The 19,022-nt window shown below is 39.0% G+C and overlaps 1 protein-coding gene across 1 annotated transcript in view; it reads right to left on the bottom strand.

Moving 5' to 3' along the window:
• Nucleotides 1–19,022, bottom strand: part of cdh13 (cadherin 13, H-cadherin (heart)) — a 405,276-nt gene that overhangs the window by 75,924 nt on the left and 310,330 nt on the right. The window contains exons 9-10 of the mRNA XM_088614488.1: nucleotides 3,926–4,108; nucleotides 3,122–3,375 (exon numbers count right to left, since the gene is read on the bottom strand). Of these exons, the coding sequence (XP_088470614.1) occupies nucleotides 3,122–3,375; nucleotides 3,926–4,108 (437 nt within the window). The remainder of the gene's footprint in view (nucleotides 1–3,121; nucleotides 3,376–3,925; nucleotides 4,109–19,022) is intronic.

Genomic DNA, 19,022 nt, shown 5'->3' with positions numbered 1-19,022 from the left:
ATACATTGTATAAATATGATTGCAGCAATAAGCCACTGATGCAGAAGCAATTAAGCGTCATTATATTCCACTGAATTACTCTATAATTTCAAATGAACAAATAAAATACTCTATGCCAAAAAAGAGCAAATATAAAACATTTGACATCTAACAACAAATTTTGCAGAGATCTTTAGAAGTAAAAAAAGAATGCAGATTTATATGCAGTAAAAGATTCCAAATGCAGTGTGTTTACGCATGTACAGTATCATGTGCACAGCAGTGTCAGTATTATCAAATACAGCAACTTTTCTTAACCATCACCTGCTGTGTAATATTTTTAGCATTGAAAGACAAGCATTGTGAGGTGGACTACTGCTCTCATGATTGCTAGATATAAAAAAGATGGAAATTGTCTGATAAGTCAACTAAAACTGTAAGATATAAAATATCTCTGTGATATAAATGGTAAAGTTTCTATTTTAAGTGCATTCTATAAACAACCTGTACCTGGCAGATGTAAAAATAATTGATGCAACATCTTAAAACAAATTAACTAAGTGGTATCAGAGCTTTAACGCCTTACTGATACAGAGCCAATTTCCACCTGGAATTTTCTCCCTTTTGTTATATCTCTGCAGCAGGACAAAGCAGAAGCCTGGTTGAGGTGTTACATTGAAGCTTACCCTCCTGGCATTAAGTGTAAACTTAAACAGTTTGAAAAAAAATCTACATCATGTTTTGTGAAGACTGGACCTGAAATGAAATTTCTCACATCCCCCTAAAATGTATAAAAATTATTGAAAGACAATAAAAAATGTGTAAAAGCTATTGAATTGCTATAAAAACAAAATTCAGGCACTGCTAGAGAGCCTTTTTCTGCTGTTAGGCATTGAAAAAAAACTCTAGAGTGGCTTTCAGGTGTGAAAAGATGACCACTGATAAGAATCTGATTGATTACCACCTGCTGTGTCAATAATTGACAGCTGGATTACAGCAAGACTGCAGCAAGAGGCTCCCAGGGGAAGTCCCATCCCCTAGGGGCTCTGAGTGGCTGAAAATACAGTGAATGACAGTGTTTTCCACCAATCAGAACATCTTTTTCAAGGCAGTCAGTTTGAAAATTCAGTTCTAATAGCCAATAACTCTTAGTTTCCTGAAAGTCTGGAGATCAGTAAGATTGGCCTTATGGGGATGTATTTATGGTCTTACTGATGCCCCGGACAAGATAAAAACATGGAATATATATACAGTATATTTTTACTGGTTTTTGCTTTTGCGGTCATGTTTTGTTGGGTTATTGATTACTTATCGATGGATTTTGGAAGTTTGGTGAAGTGTGTCATCATATAGAAAGTGCTATTGAGATTGATGGCCTTTGTGTTCTTAGGTTCTGAAAACGGCTATGTGAACCCCCCGTTGTCTATTTTAGATTGATATTGTCCATTTTCTGTAAAGGTTTTTGGGTTTTGCCGGTGAAATACTATGAACTGTGATGTTTCTCTTAAGTAAACATTGACTTGGTGCGTCAAATGCTCGGTCCCTCGGGCGGTTCTGGGGGACATCTAGGGTCAACAAATCATTTCCCTTTTTGTGAAAAAGTGACTGTACATATGAGCATAACTCTTATTTGTCCATCCATGCATCCATTATCTGCTTACCCTGGTAAGGAGCCCAGTAACTTGGAATTTAAGTAAGCAAGACAGCAACTGAGCACACATGGCTGCTCTCCCTCATGATGCAATGCCAGTCCACCGCAGACAAGAGAGATAGACAAGGAGGAGAAGAGGCTGGAGAGTAACCAATCAAAACAAGCATGTCTTCGGAAAGTGGGAGGAAAGCAGAGCCCCCAGCCAAAACCCAAGTGAACATGGAAAGAACATGCCAACTTCACATGCATGCATGTCAGAGGCTGGGATCAAACTCAGAACCACTGAGCGGAAAGTCATTAAGCTCCCTGCTGCCCCCATTTGTATGGGCTGTATGTGATTTACATTAAGATCAGACATATTGTGTGGCATCTTTTAAAATAGATTAAATTTCGCTCTGTATTGTGTGGCCAAAAATGCTCGGTTCCAAATCCATAGGCCTCACATTCAGGCTGTGTTTGATGGCATCTCTTGTATCTTAAGAGACTGCTTTCACTCAAGATATCCAGGCATATTATAATACACAATGTAATTGTATTTGCTATTCAGAAGCAATTGTAAGATCAGTAATTGTAGGTATAGAAGCCATTCTTAGGTTTCACTAAGCTAAACTATCATACTTTACACTCTAAATGTAGGTTAAATATTTTTTTGTACAAATCAAATTGGTGGAGACTACAGTGTGTGTCTCTCTCTCAACTGGATGTAACCGGAAACACTTGTTGGGCACATCTAGGCCAGAGAAAGAACAATGGGAAAAAAACATAAATAGTCCATTTAAAAAATGTTAATATTTGCTGCTGAAACATAAACTGAAAACAAAGTGGATAGCGGGAATTTGGACAAACTATTTTCTCACTAGAAAACATGCAAATTATTCTTTTAACCTTACATGCAAAGGAAAAAAATATCTGTAGTAAAATAAAAAAAATGAAATCTGGGTGTAATGACACCCTATTCCACTGTGAAAAAGTTTGTTAAAGTTAATTATTTAATTTATCCCGTGATATTTCAAAACGCCTGCTATTGAGCTCCGTTTCAGCCATTTACCAACTAACGTCTTAATATAATTGATTAAGATATGATTAGCACACATACAGTAGAAATGCAGGTCTTCACGTAAAGATAATCTGACTCAAAGCCAGCTCTTCAAAACTCTCTCCAGATGAGCTACAGCTTCAAACAAAAGCGTATAGGTAAAATACGCTGCATCAATCGGCATCAATCAATACCACTGAGATCTGTTAAAAAAAACACCCCGCCTTTCTCAGGTGTAGGGTAAAATGGATTAAACCCCACATATCTTCCTGTGCAGTGTACCATGTGAGGCTGCTCTCTACTCTTAGGGAGCTGTTTCAAAAGGAAAAAGTTCACTCGCATTTCTCTACCCTGTGCTTGTTCTTCCTTTAGCTCATAAGATAAGACAGCAGTAAATATCAAGATTGAAATGTCATTATTGATTGATGCCAGAAGCTAATAGAGTTTTCACTTACTTGATGCTTTGTGTCTGCAGCGAGTCAGGGTCGGAGGCGTTGAGAGTAGTGACAGGGCTGCCAATGGGAATATTCTCCCGCTTGGTGACTCTCATTGGGTCCGGGTAGAAAATGGGACCTTCATTGACATCTAGGACTGTGACCTGCACTGTAGCTGTAGAACTGGGTCCATAAGACACATCAGGAACTAAGGGATCCTCATTTTCCACTTTTATCAGAAGCGTGTGGAAGGCAGAAATCTCATAATCCAGAGGCTGAGGAGCAAGCAGGACATGAGTTAGAAGCCAGGGAGAAATCAGCAATTTGTTTTATATAATGGAATAACTGCTGTAGGGACTTTTCAGTTCTGTGTCTAACCTTTTTAGATCTGGCAGTATAGTGGTTTTACATTAGGTGAACTTAGAGTTGTAAGTACTATAATTCATTGCAGTCCACACTTAATGCAAATGACTAATAATGATTCTTTGCATTTATATAGCAATTTTCTTTCCAAAAGATTCAAAAGCACTTTGCATAATGTTGAAATGCATAACACATAGTAGGAATAACAATACATTATTGCATTGCATTCTATACATTAAAGAACATTACAAGGTACATAAGAGGACTTGTTCTGCAACATGATGTTGTAAAATAAGATGTATAAAATGTATCCACATTTTGAATGTTTACTTGTATGTACTTTTATACTTCTGTAGATATAATCTGTATATAATAGTCTTAATGGCACAGGAATCATACAGCAAAAATGATTTGTTCATTCTTAGCAAGGGTTCTGAATAGAAGGGGTCCTATGGTTCTGACCTTCACCACAGACAGCATGCCTTCATTATTGCTGGGGTTGGTGTTGACTTTGAAACTCTGGCCTGGGTTCCCATTTATGATGGAATATACTGCCCTCCAGGCTCCAGTAGTTGGGTCATCCTTGTCTTCAACGGTTAAATTGACGATCACCCCTGTGGTCCCTTCATTCACCTCTGCCAGGAACTGTAAAAATGGAGAACACACACACGAAAATACACTTAGATGGTTTAGGACTGTACATGCATTTCCCCTCAAACCAACCTAAGAACATAAGAAAGATTACAGACAAGCGGACGCCATTTAGTCAGTGTACTGTGACTCGTTTGGTAGTTAAAGGCTAATTGATCTACGGATCCCATCCAGCCATTTCTTGAAATAATCCATCCAGGACTTGAACAGCATGCCTTGATATCTTGTTCCAAACTCCCACATCACAGTAAAATCAATCTGTCATGAGGTAATCTCATCTATTTGCTATGATTGTAATAATGACAAATGAACATTAATAAGAAGACTTACTATGGTACCTTTAAGTCAACAAAATAAAGCTTCATAAATTAAGTTCCATAATATGCATGGCAAGTAATTCTCCAAGCAAAAAGTAAGATGGAAGATTCTACATTTTCCTTAAGCATCACCTGCTGGGTGATATTGTGTTCACTTTCATACAATCTGCTCCCACTAAGCCATGAAGTTTGTTTCAATAGAAAGGCTCCACCACCCAGCCACAGAAGAGAACACGCATCTCTCTGCACATCACTCAGCAAAGTAGGTGCACACAGGCATCAGGAATGTCGAGTCTCAATGAGCTGGTGCAGCTGGGAACGCCTTTCCTCAGAGATCAATGAGATGGGAAGCCAGTGGCTGACCCTCCGACTTGACTGATGAGCTCTGTCAAGCGTGGGTGCCACACTCCCCGAGTGCATCCTCTGCCAGCCTGACAAATACGACATGACCTGCGGGATTCTCTCAGAGCAACCTTCTCCTCCCTGTAATATTAGCTGATTCAGCATATTACAATTAAAAATGATTGCATTTAAAAAAGAACAGGATGGTTATGGGCATCCAAATGTTATTTCATCGCATTCTGTTTGTACTGTATATTGACTTGTTAACTGATGCTAAGAGTGCACTTGTATGAGTGAGGCTTCATGACAAAATGCAAGTGGTGCTGAACCTTTACTATATTACAATATACCATATCAGACATTCAGGATTAAAGAAATGAAAATGGAAAATATCCTAATCATCTCATACTTCCCCAACAATCAGGGAAACTAAATTCCATTTTCTGTACAGTGCTCCGTTAAAATCCACAGCAATAAGGGTCAAATCTAAATAAAATAACCGTATAATGTCATTTTCTTACACATTCAAACCGCTTCATACCAGAGGGCCTGGGAATTACAGTTTTTGTTAAGACTCTGTTGTCTGGTGCTCCTGGCAGGACCCAACTGAGAGCAATTCCCACAGCCCTTGCCCTGCTACAGCCAGGAGTACATGAAATAAATTGCATGTTGCTGTTTTTCTTCCAAAGTCAAAGTGAACAATTGGATTTCATATCGCCCTCTCAGACTAGACCCTATTCACGGAAGGGCACCTCCTTACAGCGGTCAACATATGCTGCTCTGCCCTCTGGGAGTTTAAATCAAATACATGGTGCTGGAGCCTCGTCTCACGCCCAGTAATAAGGGTGTACTTTGCCTGCGATCTGTTTTCTTTGTACCAGCTCAGCATTCAAAACAAACACGCCCAATTCTACTTTTCATGAACACAAGTCCCTTAATTTATTTCACTGTCAATTCATTGCACTTGTGCAGTAATGACTATCCTAGTGAGGCAGACAGCTGCCACTGTTGTTACTTATTTTGCATGGCATTTGTGTTCTATTGCACTTTCACCATGGTCAGAAAAATCACTAGACACACATATATAATCTGAGAGCGAACTCTTAAGTGCATCGATTGTTTTTTTTTTCTGAAAATGCAAAAACAGCCGTAAGATCTAGATAGCAAAAAATGCTTAAGGGGAAGCAAAGTGTAAGCAAAATACTTTCTGAAGTGTTCATTCCTTGCTATTCAGATTATCAAAACATTTTATCCCTTGACTGGAAGTAGTTTCATAATAGTTTTATCTCACCCAAACAACGTATTCAAAAACGGGTTTTGAAATAAAATCTTAAATAAGATCTTTTCAGTTCTCTGCCCCCGGCTTAAACTGAAAATCCCAGCCATTCCCTACACTTCTATTTATCATAGAATAAAGAAAATAAATTTTGTCCAGTGACACAGCATGGTGATTACACACACTTTTACCCATGCCTTACTGATGGAAGAGCTTCAGGTAAGCCTAATACAAAAGAAGGTTGCTCTGAATTCCCAATAAGAATTCATACAGAATTAAATTTCACCCGCCTGCACGTAGCCTGTAACACAGGGAGGCTTTTAGCTTTTTAGCTTGTTTTTTATATTGCTTTGACTTTATTATGCATTCAAGTTTCTTGAACCCTTGCACACACATGCTTTCTGATTGTCTGTAAAGATCAGGTGTTGTGAGATGGGAAATTTTTCCAGTGCCATTAAGATCAATGTTCCTGCTACTCCCATGCATTAACATCATTCATAGCCCCACAGCTGAGAGCTGGCTTATCCTAAAAACCAATGCGCTTTATCCTCGTCTTCAACTTGGCTAAACAACTCTGCACACTTTTTTTAGCGTAGCTTTGTCAATCCAAAAATAAAGCATAGCGCAGACCCCCTAGAGGAATTTAAAAAAATGTCCTTTTCAACAGCAATCAAAGACAGAAGTCATGCATTTACGATGAGGCTAGTCTATAGTCTTATGTAACCCCTGGCTCACTGGTCAGCCACGACTAGGCAGCGCATTTCATTTAATCATCCCAGTCAGTGAAGCGGTAAGATGGATATATTCAATCTTCATGGGCTATTGATAGTGAACCCCTTTTCTGTTGAGTGAAAATACAGCAATGAAATAACCAAGCAGGACTGGCCTTGCTTCAAAATTGACTGTCACTTGAGTTTCAGATTGGGAAAATATCCGTGGTGTATTTACAAAAGGTATGGTTCTTAAACAACTGCACAAATAGATATCTGAAGAGCAACAGTTTGTGGACAAAACCTCTTTTCCTCTCTGACCACTGTATTTTGCCAAGTCATGCCTCAGTTCATGTACTTTCCACATAATGCAGAACAAAAAATAGAAAACAAACTTTTTTTTTCAAATGTTTTGTGCAAATGGCTGTAATTTTTATCCATAGCAACATACATGTGTACCCATTTATACAGCTGGTGTACTTTACTGGTGCACTTTTGGGTGAAGTACCTTGCTTAAGAGTACAAAAAAGGTGCAGACACCAACAAAATAAAGTACATTAATATGCATAGTGACTTGTACAGTGTACTCAGACATGAATATTAATACACAAGAAAATCAAATAACTGCTTCCCAGTAACAAGGTATGAAGCTAGAGACATGAGAGAAATGTAAAAATATATAGAAAAGCATATGCTGGCAATGTGCTACAATACTATGGAGCTAGTCAGTCCCATTCACTTTAGTGTCACAGTGGCCTGAAGACAGCTATCTTTTAAACTGTCTTGAGGACTCCTGTGGTGAGGCACTCCATCCATGTTTAGTTTTATTGGATCACTAGGCATGGAACACTGCACAGAAATTGAGATTGACTCATTGAAAACAAAGCCCTTTGGGGTGCAACTATACTTTTAGACCACTTGTACCCAAATGGGCTTGATGGGCAGAATGGCTTTCTCTTTTTTAACACTCTTTCATATGTTCTTACAGTATATCATCTGTCATGAGTCGAGACTATTAAAGTACATTCTTACAGTATGACCCTTTAAATCCTTGAAGTAAGGATATTGATTGAAGTCAACTATTATTACCTGCTATGCTCCGAAAGGGAAAAATCAGTAATTCCAGACCACCTTATGTACATATGTTCCCAACAGGTCCCAACACCGAGAACTAGAAGCTTGGTTTCAGACAGTGATGCACTAGAGCATGCAATGAAATTAGCTGGGTCATATTAAAGAAACACCAGCGCAATAATGTCAGGAACAGGCTTCGGGTAAGTGAGTTTCCTCCTTGCAGCATAACATCCTGGAACAATTCCTCCATCTAAACAGCCAAGATTCCCTCTAACTAACGAAAACAAACAAGAGAGGCAGGTTGGCAGGTGAGAAACTGGGGAGTTCTTTCAGTTCAGTCCTCTGGTGAGCCACAACTCAGCCTCTCTCAACAGCCTTGAAGAGATGGGATTTAAATTGTGCTAGGGACATTTGTATAAAGTGGAATGAAGTGCCTTTTCTCTCCCTGGAGTGATAAATGCTGAGCACATCCTCTCCCCCCCCCCCCCACACACCTCCTCTCTGAGACGAAGAAAATGGGAAACCAACACAGATTTTAGACGTTTGACAAATAGGTTATGAATATAGATGGCAGCACACCAGAAATGAATTGTACAGCTGTTCATTTATTCGAAAAGGAAAAGGGGACTGACACTCCGCTTTGGCCCCAGAGAACACGTCTATTCTTTTTGACTGATGAGCTCATAAATGTCCCTAAAATTCGGTAATGTCAGCAGCTTGTCTAGGTTCTTTTCAGCTGAGAATATTTTTTTTTAATTTCCTCCTTCCAGGCATTTCTCTTTTATTATTTTTAATTGAAACTAATAATCTCCTTTAACTACCATTCTTAAAAAAATAAATCCTCTGGTGATTTCAGGTGTTCATGCCCCATACCTTTTAATTTAGATGACAAGGAAGGCTTCCTTTTCTTTTTCTTAAACAGAGCTGACAAAAGTATGCCTTCCACTTGAACACACAGTGACCAGGGCTAGCTAACAGTATTACGTGGCTGCACAATCAAATCTGCAGGATTTAAACCAGACCAGATTTAAAGGGGTTCTGATTAACTGGACCTGGAGTAAAACTGTTATGGTTCAACAAATGTGATTTTCTTTGCAGAAAAGGACAGGAGTGGACCGGTAAATTTGATTTAAGTCCTGTGACTGAAAAACTTTCAATTTTACAAGGTTAGTGTGCACACAATGAAAACTGGCATATCCACAGGCTGCACCTGAGGGTTAAAATCAGTCAGGCTTTGCAGCAACATCTGAATATGAATCGCTTAATATCTCCACCGTTTTATTTAAATCCATACAATTTGTTCAAATAACAATTATTGATTAGCAGTCAGATTCATCCACAAAGCATCTACATTAAGAAATACGAGGCTGATGGAAAAGGACAATGTAGTAAAATAGTTCAAAGAGTTCAAACGTGTTCTAAAAACACTGAATCTAAAGTCAACTTTGAAGCAAACAAAAGGCTCCACATGGTCTCCCACACAGTGGAAACATTTAAATCCCTGCTTACTTACAGCCAGCAGACAAAAATGCATTTCAGAATTGATAAAAAAGTGATGTTCAGTAAGTGAACTTTGTGGAAGTGTTTATGTATTTCCTGGATAGTACACACTGCAATAATACTAGTGTACTTAATTGCATGGCTTTTTAAAATCAAGGATGACCTCCCAGGATTACCGAGTACAGCCTTGTTTAATGGACTGGTTAATGTTGGGGTCATACCAGTAGTGACATACTGTACGCAGGGAGAAACGAATCCAAGCACAAAACAATACAGCCATTGGCCTGTAATATTTTTCATTAAGATGCTGAAAATCACTTGGAATTCAATCAGACAGCAGGTCTTACTAAGAGCATGGACAGCAACTATCCCACCTCTAATGCTGACATCATCAGATTTTGTAAGCCAGGCATGATCTAGTACGTGGGTGGGAGGCACCTCGGTACAATAAGACTGCTGCTGGAATGTTGCTCATGTAGCATTGGGTACTTTCCTGTCTTGACCAGAATTTCAAACCACTGCCCCCCCAATATGGTGGGTGATAAGAGGCACTGTGCTTTAAGAGTAACCAACTATTGGATAAGACAATAAGATCAAGTTCCCATTAGACCTTTATATGAGGAAGAAGTATGTCTTACCCCACTGCCCTGGGTAAAAAAAGGTTTCTGAGTCATCTAAAAACGTTAGAACTATGAATTAATTGACTAAATGATTTAATCACTTCTGTGTTGTAAGCTTTCTATACAGCTGGTGCTGTGCTCAAGTGGTAGATGGCATTAGTCCCTCCCTTCAACTTCTAAAGCACTCTGGGATCCTTTAGAAGTAAAGGCTGCCTCCAGAGGATGTGAAAGTCATCCCATGTAAAAACACAGTAAACAGAAAGGAAATAGAAATCAAGGTAAAAATAATTGTAAGGTGTGGATTTCTACGAAATATGTAACACTGTACCTGATACATGCCAGTACGGTTTATGCTGAGTTTGCTTTACAATACACAGAGGTCAGGAACTATCTGCTCCCACGGAGGCAGAGGTTGGAAGTGGAGGTCAGTGAAGGAAATGAAATGCATTAACCAGCCAGAGCCTTGACCTTTGGTGTGTCAGAGTCTCGCAAATAATACTTAGACCTTTCTGAGCATGTCATGTTTGCTCAACCAGGAAACTCCAAAGAGAAAGTGGATTAAGAGGTTGAAAAACTACAATTAAAGGAGATAAACTGTTCAACTTCTGCAGGAAGAATCAGTTTTTCCTTTTTTAGAGGACACTCCAGACACAAATGATTAAAGCATCAGTATTATTCAGTACCATCATTCTGATTGCACAGAGCTCTCCATGCGCTTGGCAGCTGGCTCCACAGCACGCCTGTTAGTTTCCACTGGAAGAGGAGCAATCTTAGAATTGGGTACAAAGCATAAAAACCTAAAGAGTCATTGAGAAAGAGCTATTAGTTTTAAGCCTTTTGAGTGAGCCAGATCTTCTACTGTATGTCAACTGATTGCCGCCTCTCCGTTAATTTCGTATTCTGTTCAGCAGCCTGTCATTTATTTTCTGAAACAAGGTGGCCTGTTATTGCATCGCATGTTAAAGGGGAAAAGAATAGGTAGTGACAAAATAAAAACCATCTCCTCCTTTGCACAATGTGTTAAAGAGCTTCCCGTGTTAAGAATGCAGTGAAACGAATCTTGACACATCTTTACTTAGCAGGTTGGAGGATATGTTCTCTCATGGTGCTTTACGATAAAACCAAACCAAACAAAAGGGACAAGTAAATGAAATAGATTTATCCCAGTTTAAGTACTACAAAGTACTAAGTTATTTGACTAATGTTTTATTCAAAGCAGTTTACATTTGTACCATTTATACATCACAGTTGTATATTTATTGGGATCATTTGGTTGAATTACCTTGCTCAGTGATACAACAGGCGTGTGTCACTTGGGAATTCTGAACTTACAGCCTCCAAGAGTCCAGGACCCTAACAACTGTTTGACCTAACCTCCATTATTTTGATTATAGCTTTATTTAGTATATTATGTCACCAAATCATTCAGCACAAAGTATTGACTGATTTGCAAAATCTGATATTGGCTGGGAGAACATTACACAGCCCTGAAGTATCAGAACAGAACACGCCATCTCCCAGTGTTTACAGCCTTATACTGGAAATGGAAAAAATACCAGAATCCTTAGAGTTCAGATGACATGGCATCTGAAATCCACAGGGAGTAACACAGTTAACATAGACTGGTTTCAAATAATTACAGGTAGTGGACAAAAAAGGAAACACCAATGTATCATCACTAATTAGGGTATTGGGCCATCTTATGTGGTCTTTATGGAGTGTATATGCACCATTGGAACAGTCTACAAACATCTGGAATTCTGCAGGAGGGATGTGGCATCATTATTCCACATGAAATTTAATCAGCTCATATCTAGTTGATTCGCTATCTCAGGCATCATTCCAGAATATCCCACAAAATGTAACTGGGTTCTGATCTAGTAACTAAGAAAGACATGACATATGAATACAGAAACATCAGTACCATGTTTTTGTAGATGAGAGCACATTTCTTCATTGCTTGGTAGGTCATTGTCTGTGCTGTTTGCACTGCAGGCCCTGAAAACACATATTGTCAGGTGTGATGAGGGGTGTGTGCGCTGCTGCAACCTGACTATGGTATCTTGTCTGTGGAGTTCTCTGCAAAATATTTGTTGTGAAACTTGTCTGTTCGTGCCAGTTGAAATTTAGAGCCAACTGATTTACTGTATAGATGCTCACCTGTTCTGCCTTGGACTTCGAATGAATGTAGATGCCCTGACGCCCTGGAGTGTGTGCTGACTCCTACTGTTGCTCTTTGCTGATCATGGCTTTCCCTTAAGTTCCATGCTGACATCAACTTGGACATTGTTGCTTGTGAAACAGTGGCAAGTTGGGCTGTCTTGATCACTGAAGCTCGTGTCCAACAGGCTCCAACAATCACCCTTCTTTGAAAGTCACCAAGTCTCCAGATGAGCCACACTCATGTAGAAGCCTTTGTTTTCTATATACTTAGTGTCCCTCATTTATACAGGTGTTTTTCATTTTTTGTCCACTACCTCATCATTCATTGCTGTTAGCTTAATTGGCGGCTCTCTGAAAGGCTTCCTCGCTCCATGTGAAGAGGATGATTAATTACTGGGATTCATTTTGAGAATTGTGTAAAACGGTCTTAGTGTTAATGTTGTTGGCATAAAGGCTCAGCAGATACATCAAATGGCATGCAGCAATACACAGTTTCACAAAATCAATTAAATTAAAATGGTAAAAAGCATGTAAAACACATTCTGATTACTACACAGTCAGTGGTGGTAAAGTTCAATACTTTGAACAGCATAGTGTTCAGCTCTACATCAGGGAAGTCTGCATGTGATTTCATAAATATTGAGAAGGCTGGAAAAGAAGGCAGAATGCCAAAGACCTAGGGATTCTGAACTTACCTCTGAAGCAGTGTTAATTAAAATCAACAAGCTTTCTTTCTACCATAAATTATGCAGACTTCAACACTCCAAGTATCATGCCTGCTTTAAACCAGAACTCAGCTTGATGATGATGCTCATGGCTGGAAACTTGGGCATTAAAAATGCTAAATAATTATTGCAAGAAGCCTGTTTTAAATATTGAACATCGACATACTTAAACATAAAAGAGAGAATCACAACTTAAATTACAAATGACCACAGTCAAGCCAGCCAAAAAGAAAAACTCCCAACTGTAATTCCCAAACTGTAAGCACTCTCCAACATTGCAGTTCTGAAGTTTTTTTATTGTATTATTAAACTTTAACAGAGAGATGGGCATTGTATGACTCAAGGGCTCCATGTGGACCTTGGAAAGACAGGCTGGGGCCCCAAGTTAAAAAATCGCATGCGTTATCCATTCTAATGATGCTACAAGACTTTCTAAAAAACATTTACCACTAAAGAGAGACTTGAATGCCACCAGGGTGCTTATGGCTTCACAATGTGCTGTAAACCTGCTGCAGGCCCTACACTGCTTTACTCTACGGGTTGCGTGGGATTTGGAACAGCCTATCCTGTGAAGAGGCTGAAGCCAATACTTGGGCTTGCTTTAAGAAAAGGCAGGATGAGATACAGTACTCATATCAATTAGCTACTATCAGATGGGCTAAATGGCCTCCTATTGTTTATAAACTTTCTTATGTTTACGTTTTCATACAATATAGGATACTTGGCTTAATCCAACCCCGAGAACACAGTGAAATATTTCTGCACTAAATTGTTTGCAGTCTTAACCTGACTGTCAGGTGTGAGTTGGTTTGGCAACTGTATATAGTAAAAGAAAGTTTTACTTCTAAAGTTTTACTTCACACAGTTTTTTACACAAGTAATTACAACAAGCTAAAAATAACGGTTACATCTTAAGGATGATTTGCTTTAAAAAAAATTAAATTGAGATAGGGGCATTGTAGGATTTTTCATCCACTAAAATTAATCTTGTGCCAAAGACTGGTTAGAAAGAGGTTATTTTTTCTCTTGTTTAAAGCAAAGAAGTTTGCACCAACTCTGTTAAGCATTTAAATTAACTGAAAATTAAGAGCAATTACAAATTATTTCAGAATAGGCACGAACAAGATCTAGAAATATAGCATTCCTTTAATTAATAGGTTAATTTATCAAACTGCTAATAGATTCCTATTTCAAATTAAAGCTAAATATTGGGTGGCAATATATTCCTAACAATTTATTTTATTTGAAGGCTTGCTTACTTCACCTTTTTAGTAATTAGTAATGACCACAAATACCATTACTTAAAGATATGGTGATGGAACACTTCAAAACTATAACTAAAATTATTTGCACCAGTCAAATAGTGCTGAGTTAAAATAACAGAAGCAACAAAATGTTGGGAGAGATGAAGCTTCTGTTCTAAGAATTATGGCATCTGCTTGGTGGTTTATTGCTAAAACAAACAAACAAACAAACAAACAAACAAACAAACAGAAACTAATTAGTTTTTGAGTGACAGAGGTCTCCTAAAGTGCATTTTCAGTGCCAGTCTAACAATAGGAAAGACTGAAAGAACCTTTGCTATTTCCAAGGCAACTTTCACAAGGCTCTCTGGTGGATGTATGATGAAGACATTTCTTCCTGCTATGAGCATATGGCTGGGTTTCTCCTGGGACAGCCTGTGCTAAATTACAGAAATGCTGAGAGGCACCAGCCCACTTCCAGCAAAACGGAGCTGCTGTTTGCTCCACTGAGCAACTGTGAGGTCTGGAAAAGGAAGAGGCAAAAACGTGGGCATCTGAATACAGAACGGGGATCCCAGTTTCAAAATTCAAACTCCCCTTCATTGAGTTATTGGAGAATTCAACACCTGCCACATCTTAAAAGCATTTTAAAGATGTCTCAATGTCTCTGTCTCAAAAGGGACCCACAGTACCTGTGGGCAAAACTTCAAATCAGGAATTCAGCTATTTGATTGATATTGGCAACCAGAAGTCGTCAGCTGGGGTAATAAAGGGTGTGCAACCTGGGTTTTAACATTGTTCATTGGTTACCTGTGCATACACAGCCAGTCTTGGCTATGCTATCATCCCAATCGTAATTTGCTCACTTGCCACTGAGTACCACCAAAACCTCTAGATGTCCCCACCTCTCCTAGAGAGAGTATCAACTCATTTGAAACGTTAGGAACACCCATTAGGGAATGGACCAGGACTTATCATGTAGGACCACCATCTCTTTAAATTACTTCATTTAACATGCAGTATCACATGGTTAATCACATAAAAATGGATGGTTCCAAATCTTTAGAAATTGGTGATTTAACAGTGATCTAAATATGTGCAGGACAAGAGCTCTCCAGGACCTGGGTGAAAACTCCTCTTTCAAAATCACAATAAAACCTAAGACGGATATCTGACCAAATCCTTATACCAGAAAAGCTCTTCTTAAAAGAAGCACAACTGGATAACATATTAGAGCTGTTGTAGCTTATGCTATAACCATTAGACTTTAGAATTAAAATGTACTGTATCTCTCTTGAGAGAATGCATTAAATAAAATCAATACATTTATGAATGCATGACTGTGAGCTATCTTGTCTGAGAGCTTCACCCCACATTTATTCAATAACATCCTGTATATGATAGCGGCACAAATTAACAAGCCTCGAACAGCAGCCATTTTACTTCTACGAGAAAATGAAGATAAAGGATAGCCTCATACATTCAGCCAATTTGGAAACTGGATGGACAGAAAAAGCAGTTTAAATGAAGGCTGGGTCATCACTGGCACATTCATCTACCCTAACAATTCTCAGACAGGCAGCAATTTCAGTAACACAGACTAAATTGCACTGTTGACGTGCATTTTTATTTTATTTTTTGTTTTCACTTCCTGAAGCTCACAACATAGGGGAATCTGTCAGTGCTTTTGACTGGCAGATTTGACATGTCAGGAGTACAATGCCCATCTTAATCAGCGAATGAGAGGGTGTGCTTGTTGAGAATCCTAATTAATATTCATATCTAAGGTGCTGTCCGAAGCCTCCAGGTACCACAGATATTATAGGCTGAGCAGGTTACTGCCAACAGGGGATGAATATGTGACCCTTCCATCACTGGAGAATGTCTTGCACTGTTTACTTTATTGATTTTTTTTCTTAAAGTCTTAAAGTCCCTTAAAATCTTAAAGTCCCTAATTTACAGTACATTATAGTTGAAACTGCATATACTGTAATTTTGCAGTTTGAATAAAACTTAGGATTTACATTGGATATTGTAAATAATGCAAATTGATTATTACGCTAGTATATAGGCTTCTCGCTCTTTGCTAATTGCGCTTTTAGCTTCTCAATACATGCCTTATTCTACACACCTTGTCTGTGTGCTGTTTGTCAGTGCTGTAACCATTAGAATTGTTCTACTTTGTGTGCAGATGACCGTGGCCCTGAGCTCCTGCAGGACAGCCGACATTTCGGAAACACCAGGAATTCATTTAAAGATTCGATAATTTTACAAAAGAGTGGTAACCACTTATCATGCCATAAATGTGAATTGATTTGGTCAGGATTTAATTGAGAATCGATGATGAGGATTACTCGATAAGAAGTCTCCATCCCAGAACATGCATATTCAAAAGCCAGCAGTGGAGCAGTTTCTCAGGTACCCATTATTGCAATGTGCTCCATTCCGTCAGTGAAAATTGAATCATCCCCTATTTGTTTGTCCGGACAAGTAACTATTAATGGGAAAATTCCAAGCTTCCATTTCTGCTCCTTCAGCTTGAAACAGATGACTGTAAAAATCAGATTGCCGAGTGAGGGAATGAGAAATGAAGAGTCAGTATTGACAAAGTGAAGAAAGGGAAGGACTTTTTCAGTCCTGAAGCTGCTTTAGTAACCATGAAGGCCTGTCACTTTTTCTGCATCCTCCAAGGGGGTTATAGAGAAAAAACATGGCCTGGCAGCTACCTCCTCAAAGAGAGACGAAGCAGAAGTGGTTGCACCTGGAATATCAAATCAGCTGTACTGGGAAACAAAGGCAGTCACACTAAACCAAACTGTTGACCTACAATGCAGTCATCTGTCCTTCTTTACTGTGTGGGGCTGAAACAAGGACAGCAGTCATATTACCAGTTCTGTTTGTGAGAGCTATTAAGAGGGAGTCACACAAAAATGAGTATTCTCTCCCAAGCAGGTGACACAAGACTCAAAACTATCATCACCTGACTTCAGCTCCGTTGGGTACTGTAAGTCATGTCATCTGGATGTCAAACTCCGGGCTTCCCAGCTCAGCCAAGGCAAGCACACCAGAGGGGCCCAGAAGAAGCTTTTCAAAGAAGTGTTTTAAAAGCAAACTTATTTTGACTTCAGGGAATATTATGGTCCACGACTTATTCAGATAGATAAAGAATATCTGGGCCAGCAGCTTAGCTTTGAGATCCAAAGATGTGGGAACGAGGGAAGCAAAGTGAGAGCATCCCAGTGAGCTTACCACGACCAGAATGCACAGTACATGACCGGATATCTCCTGAGATAACAGCTGTTCCGTGTGCCAGAGAGAGCGCCGATCCCATACTGGAGTTATCAATCATGTCCATGGTCAGGTTCATGCAAGACCATCTTCCGTGACCATGAGGACTAACTAATGAATGAGCGACAGCTTAAGGGGCTGTTCGTAAATTAATACAGAGTTTCTTTAATGTCCAAGGGCAAAATGAATTTGCATAAAGCACAAGTTAATTCAGCTAGGAATTCCTCACTAAAGAGTGACAAGTCTGTGTCTGAACTTTTTTATCTTTGCAGTTAATGTAAAGAAACTATAGCTGAATAGGAGATAGAGTACATGGGCTCTGCGTTGTAGGTAAGCTATTGGGAAGTGACACACCACGGTATATGCATACATTCCATATATGTACATACTCTAAATTTAATAGAATGAATACCTTTGCAGGTTAGAGTAGGAGATGAGAGCTGCAGCTGAATGGATGAACTATGTGCAATAATTATGAACATTAAACATCTCTTTAACCAATCACAAAACTAAAGGAGATTTATATAGAAGAAACTATTTTAAAGTAGCCAATCAGACCTATTCTCCTTCAAAAGGCAATTTCCAGTCCTCCTAAGTATTCGGTTTGACGTACACTAATTAATTGAGCATTGAAATGGGAGCACCTTGGCTCTTAAATATAAGTGCTCTTCCAGAATTATAGTGAGATCTCTGAAGCTCTGTGACACTCATCTGAGAAGTATCGTACAGTATATGTACTGGGACAGCATAATCGGGTAGTTTTGTCTCAATTTGCATTACTAGGCATTAATTAACAGCAATTAGAATTAACCTAATGTGTAACTTAATGTATCAGACAGTTTTGTGTTATCACTCTTACCCAAACCCCAGCCTTGGCCCCAATTACCAAGTATTATCATGAAATGTAAAATTACTGGTCATTAGCAAGTTAATTGTTCTGCACCGCCTTGATAAATGTGTTGGGACTTGTTACTTGAATTCTGCAGCAAAATGAAGATACAACTGTGTGTGTAGTATCGCAGAAATATGCACAGCAAAACAACTGGAAAGAATACAGTATGTGTGTTTTATTTATCTCCTCTAGCACTTTATGTGTAAGCTTTAAATAACCTTCATTTGATATCGCAACACTTTTGGTAATTGTAACAATGCCAGCTAGCAGGAGTCTGCAAAGGGGGACAGAGCCAAAAACGACCCTATCCTTGGATGGGATGCCAGAAAAGCCACTCCAATCAGCCCAGCAAAGCTTTGGGAAGTGAGACGAGACCAGAGTACAGAAAACTCACGTGCTCACGGGAAGAACGTGCAAACTCCACCAAGGTAGGGCCTAAACCCAGGTTCTGCAAGCTATGAGATGGCAACTTTAACACCATGGTGCCAGATAAGCATATATACACACAGTGCTTAGTGATTTCAGAACAGCATTTAATGAGGGCCTACTTTAAGTTTGATATGCAGCCTCAATCATTATGAATTAATAGGCATTTCTTTGTTGCTCCTTCATTTCAGCTTACTTAGTTTTTCTGTCTGTATTCTCTCTTTTTCATGCTCAAGTGTGTATAGAACGTCTATCACAGTATTCCTATGTGCCTCTGCAGTCATCAGTGTGATTTTTGACTTCCTTCCAAGTCTGAACTACAAGTCATTAA

The sequence above is a fragment of the Lepisosteus platostomus genome, chromosome 20, assembly GCF_059453375.1.
Source record: "Lepisosteus platostomus isolate fLepPlt1 chromosome 20, fLepPlt1.hap1, whole genome shotgun sequence".
Taxonomy (NCBI): Eukaryota; Metazoa; Chordata; class Actinopteri; order Semionotiformes; family Lepisosteidae; genus Lepisosteus; species Lepisosteus platostomus.
The sequence above is the reverse complement of the archived record's forward strand: the minus strand, read 5'-3'. Positions and strand labels throughout refer to the sequence as shown.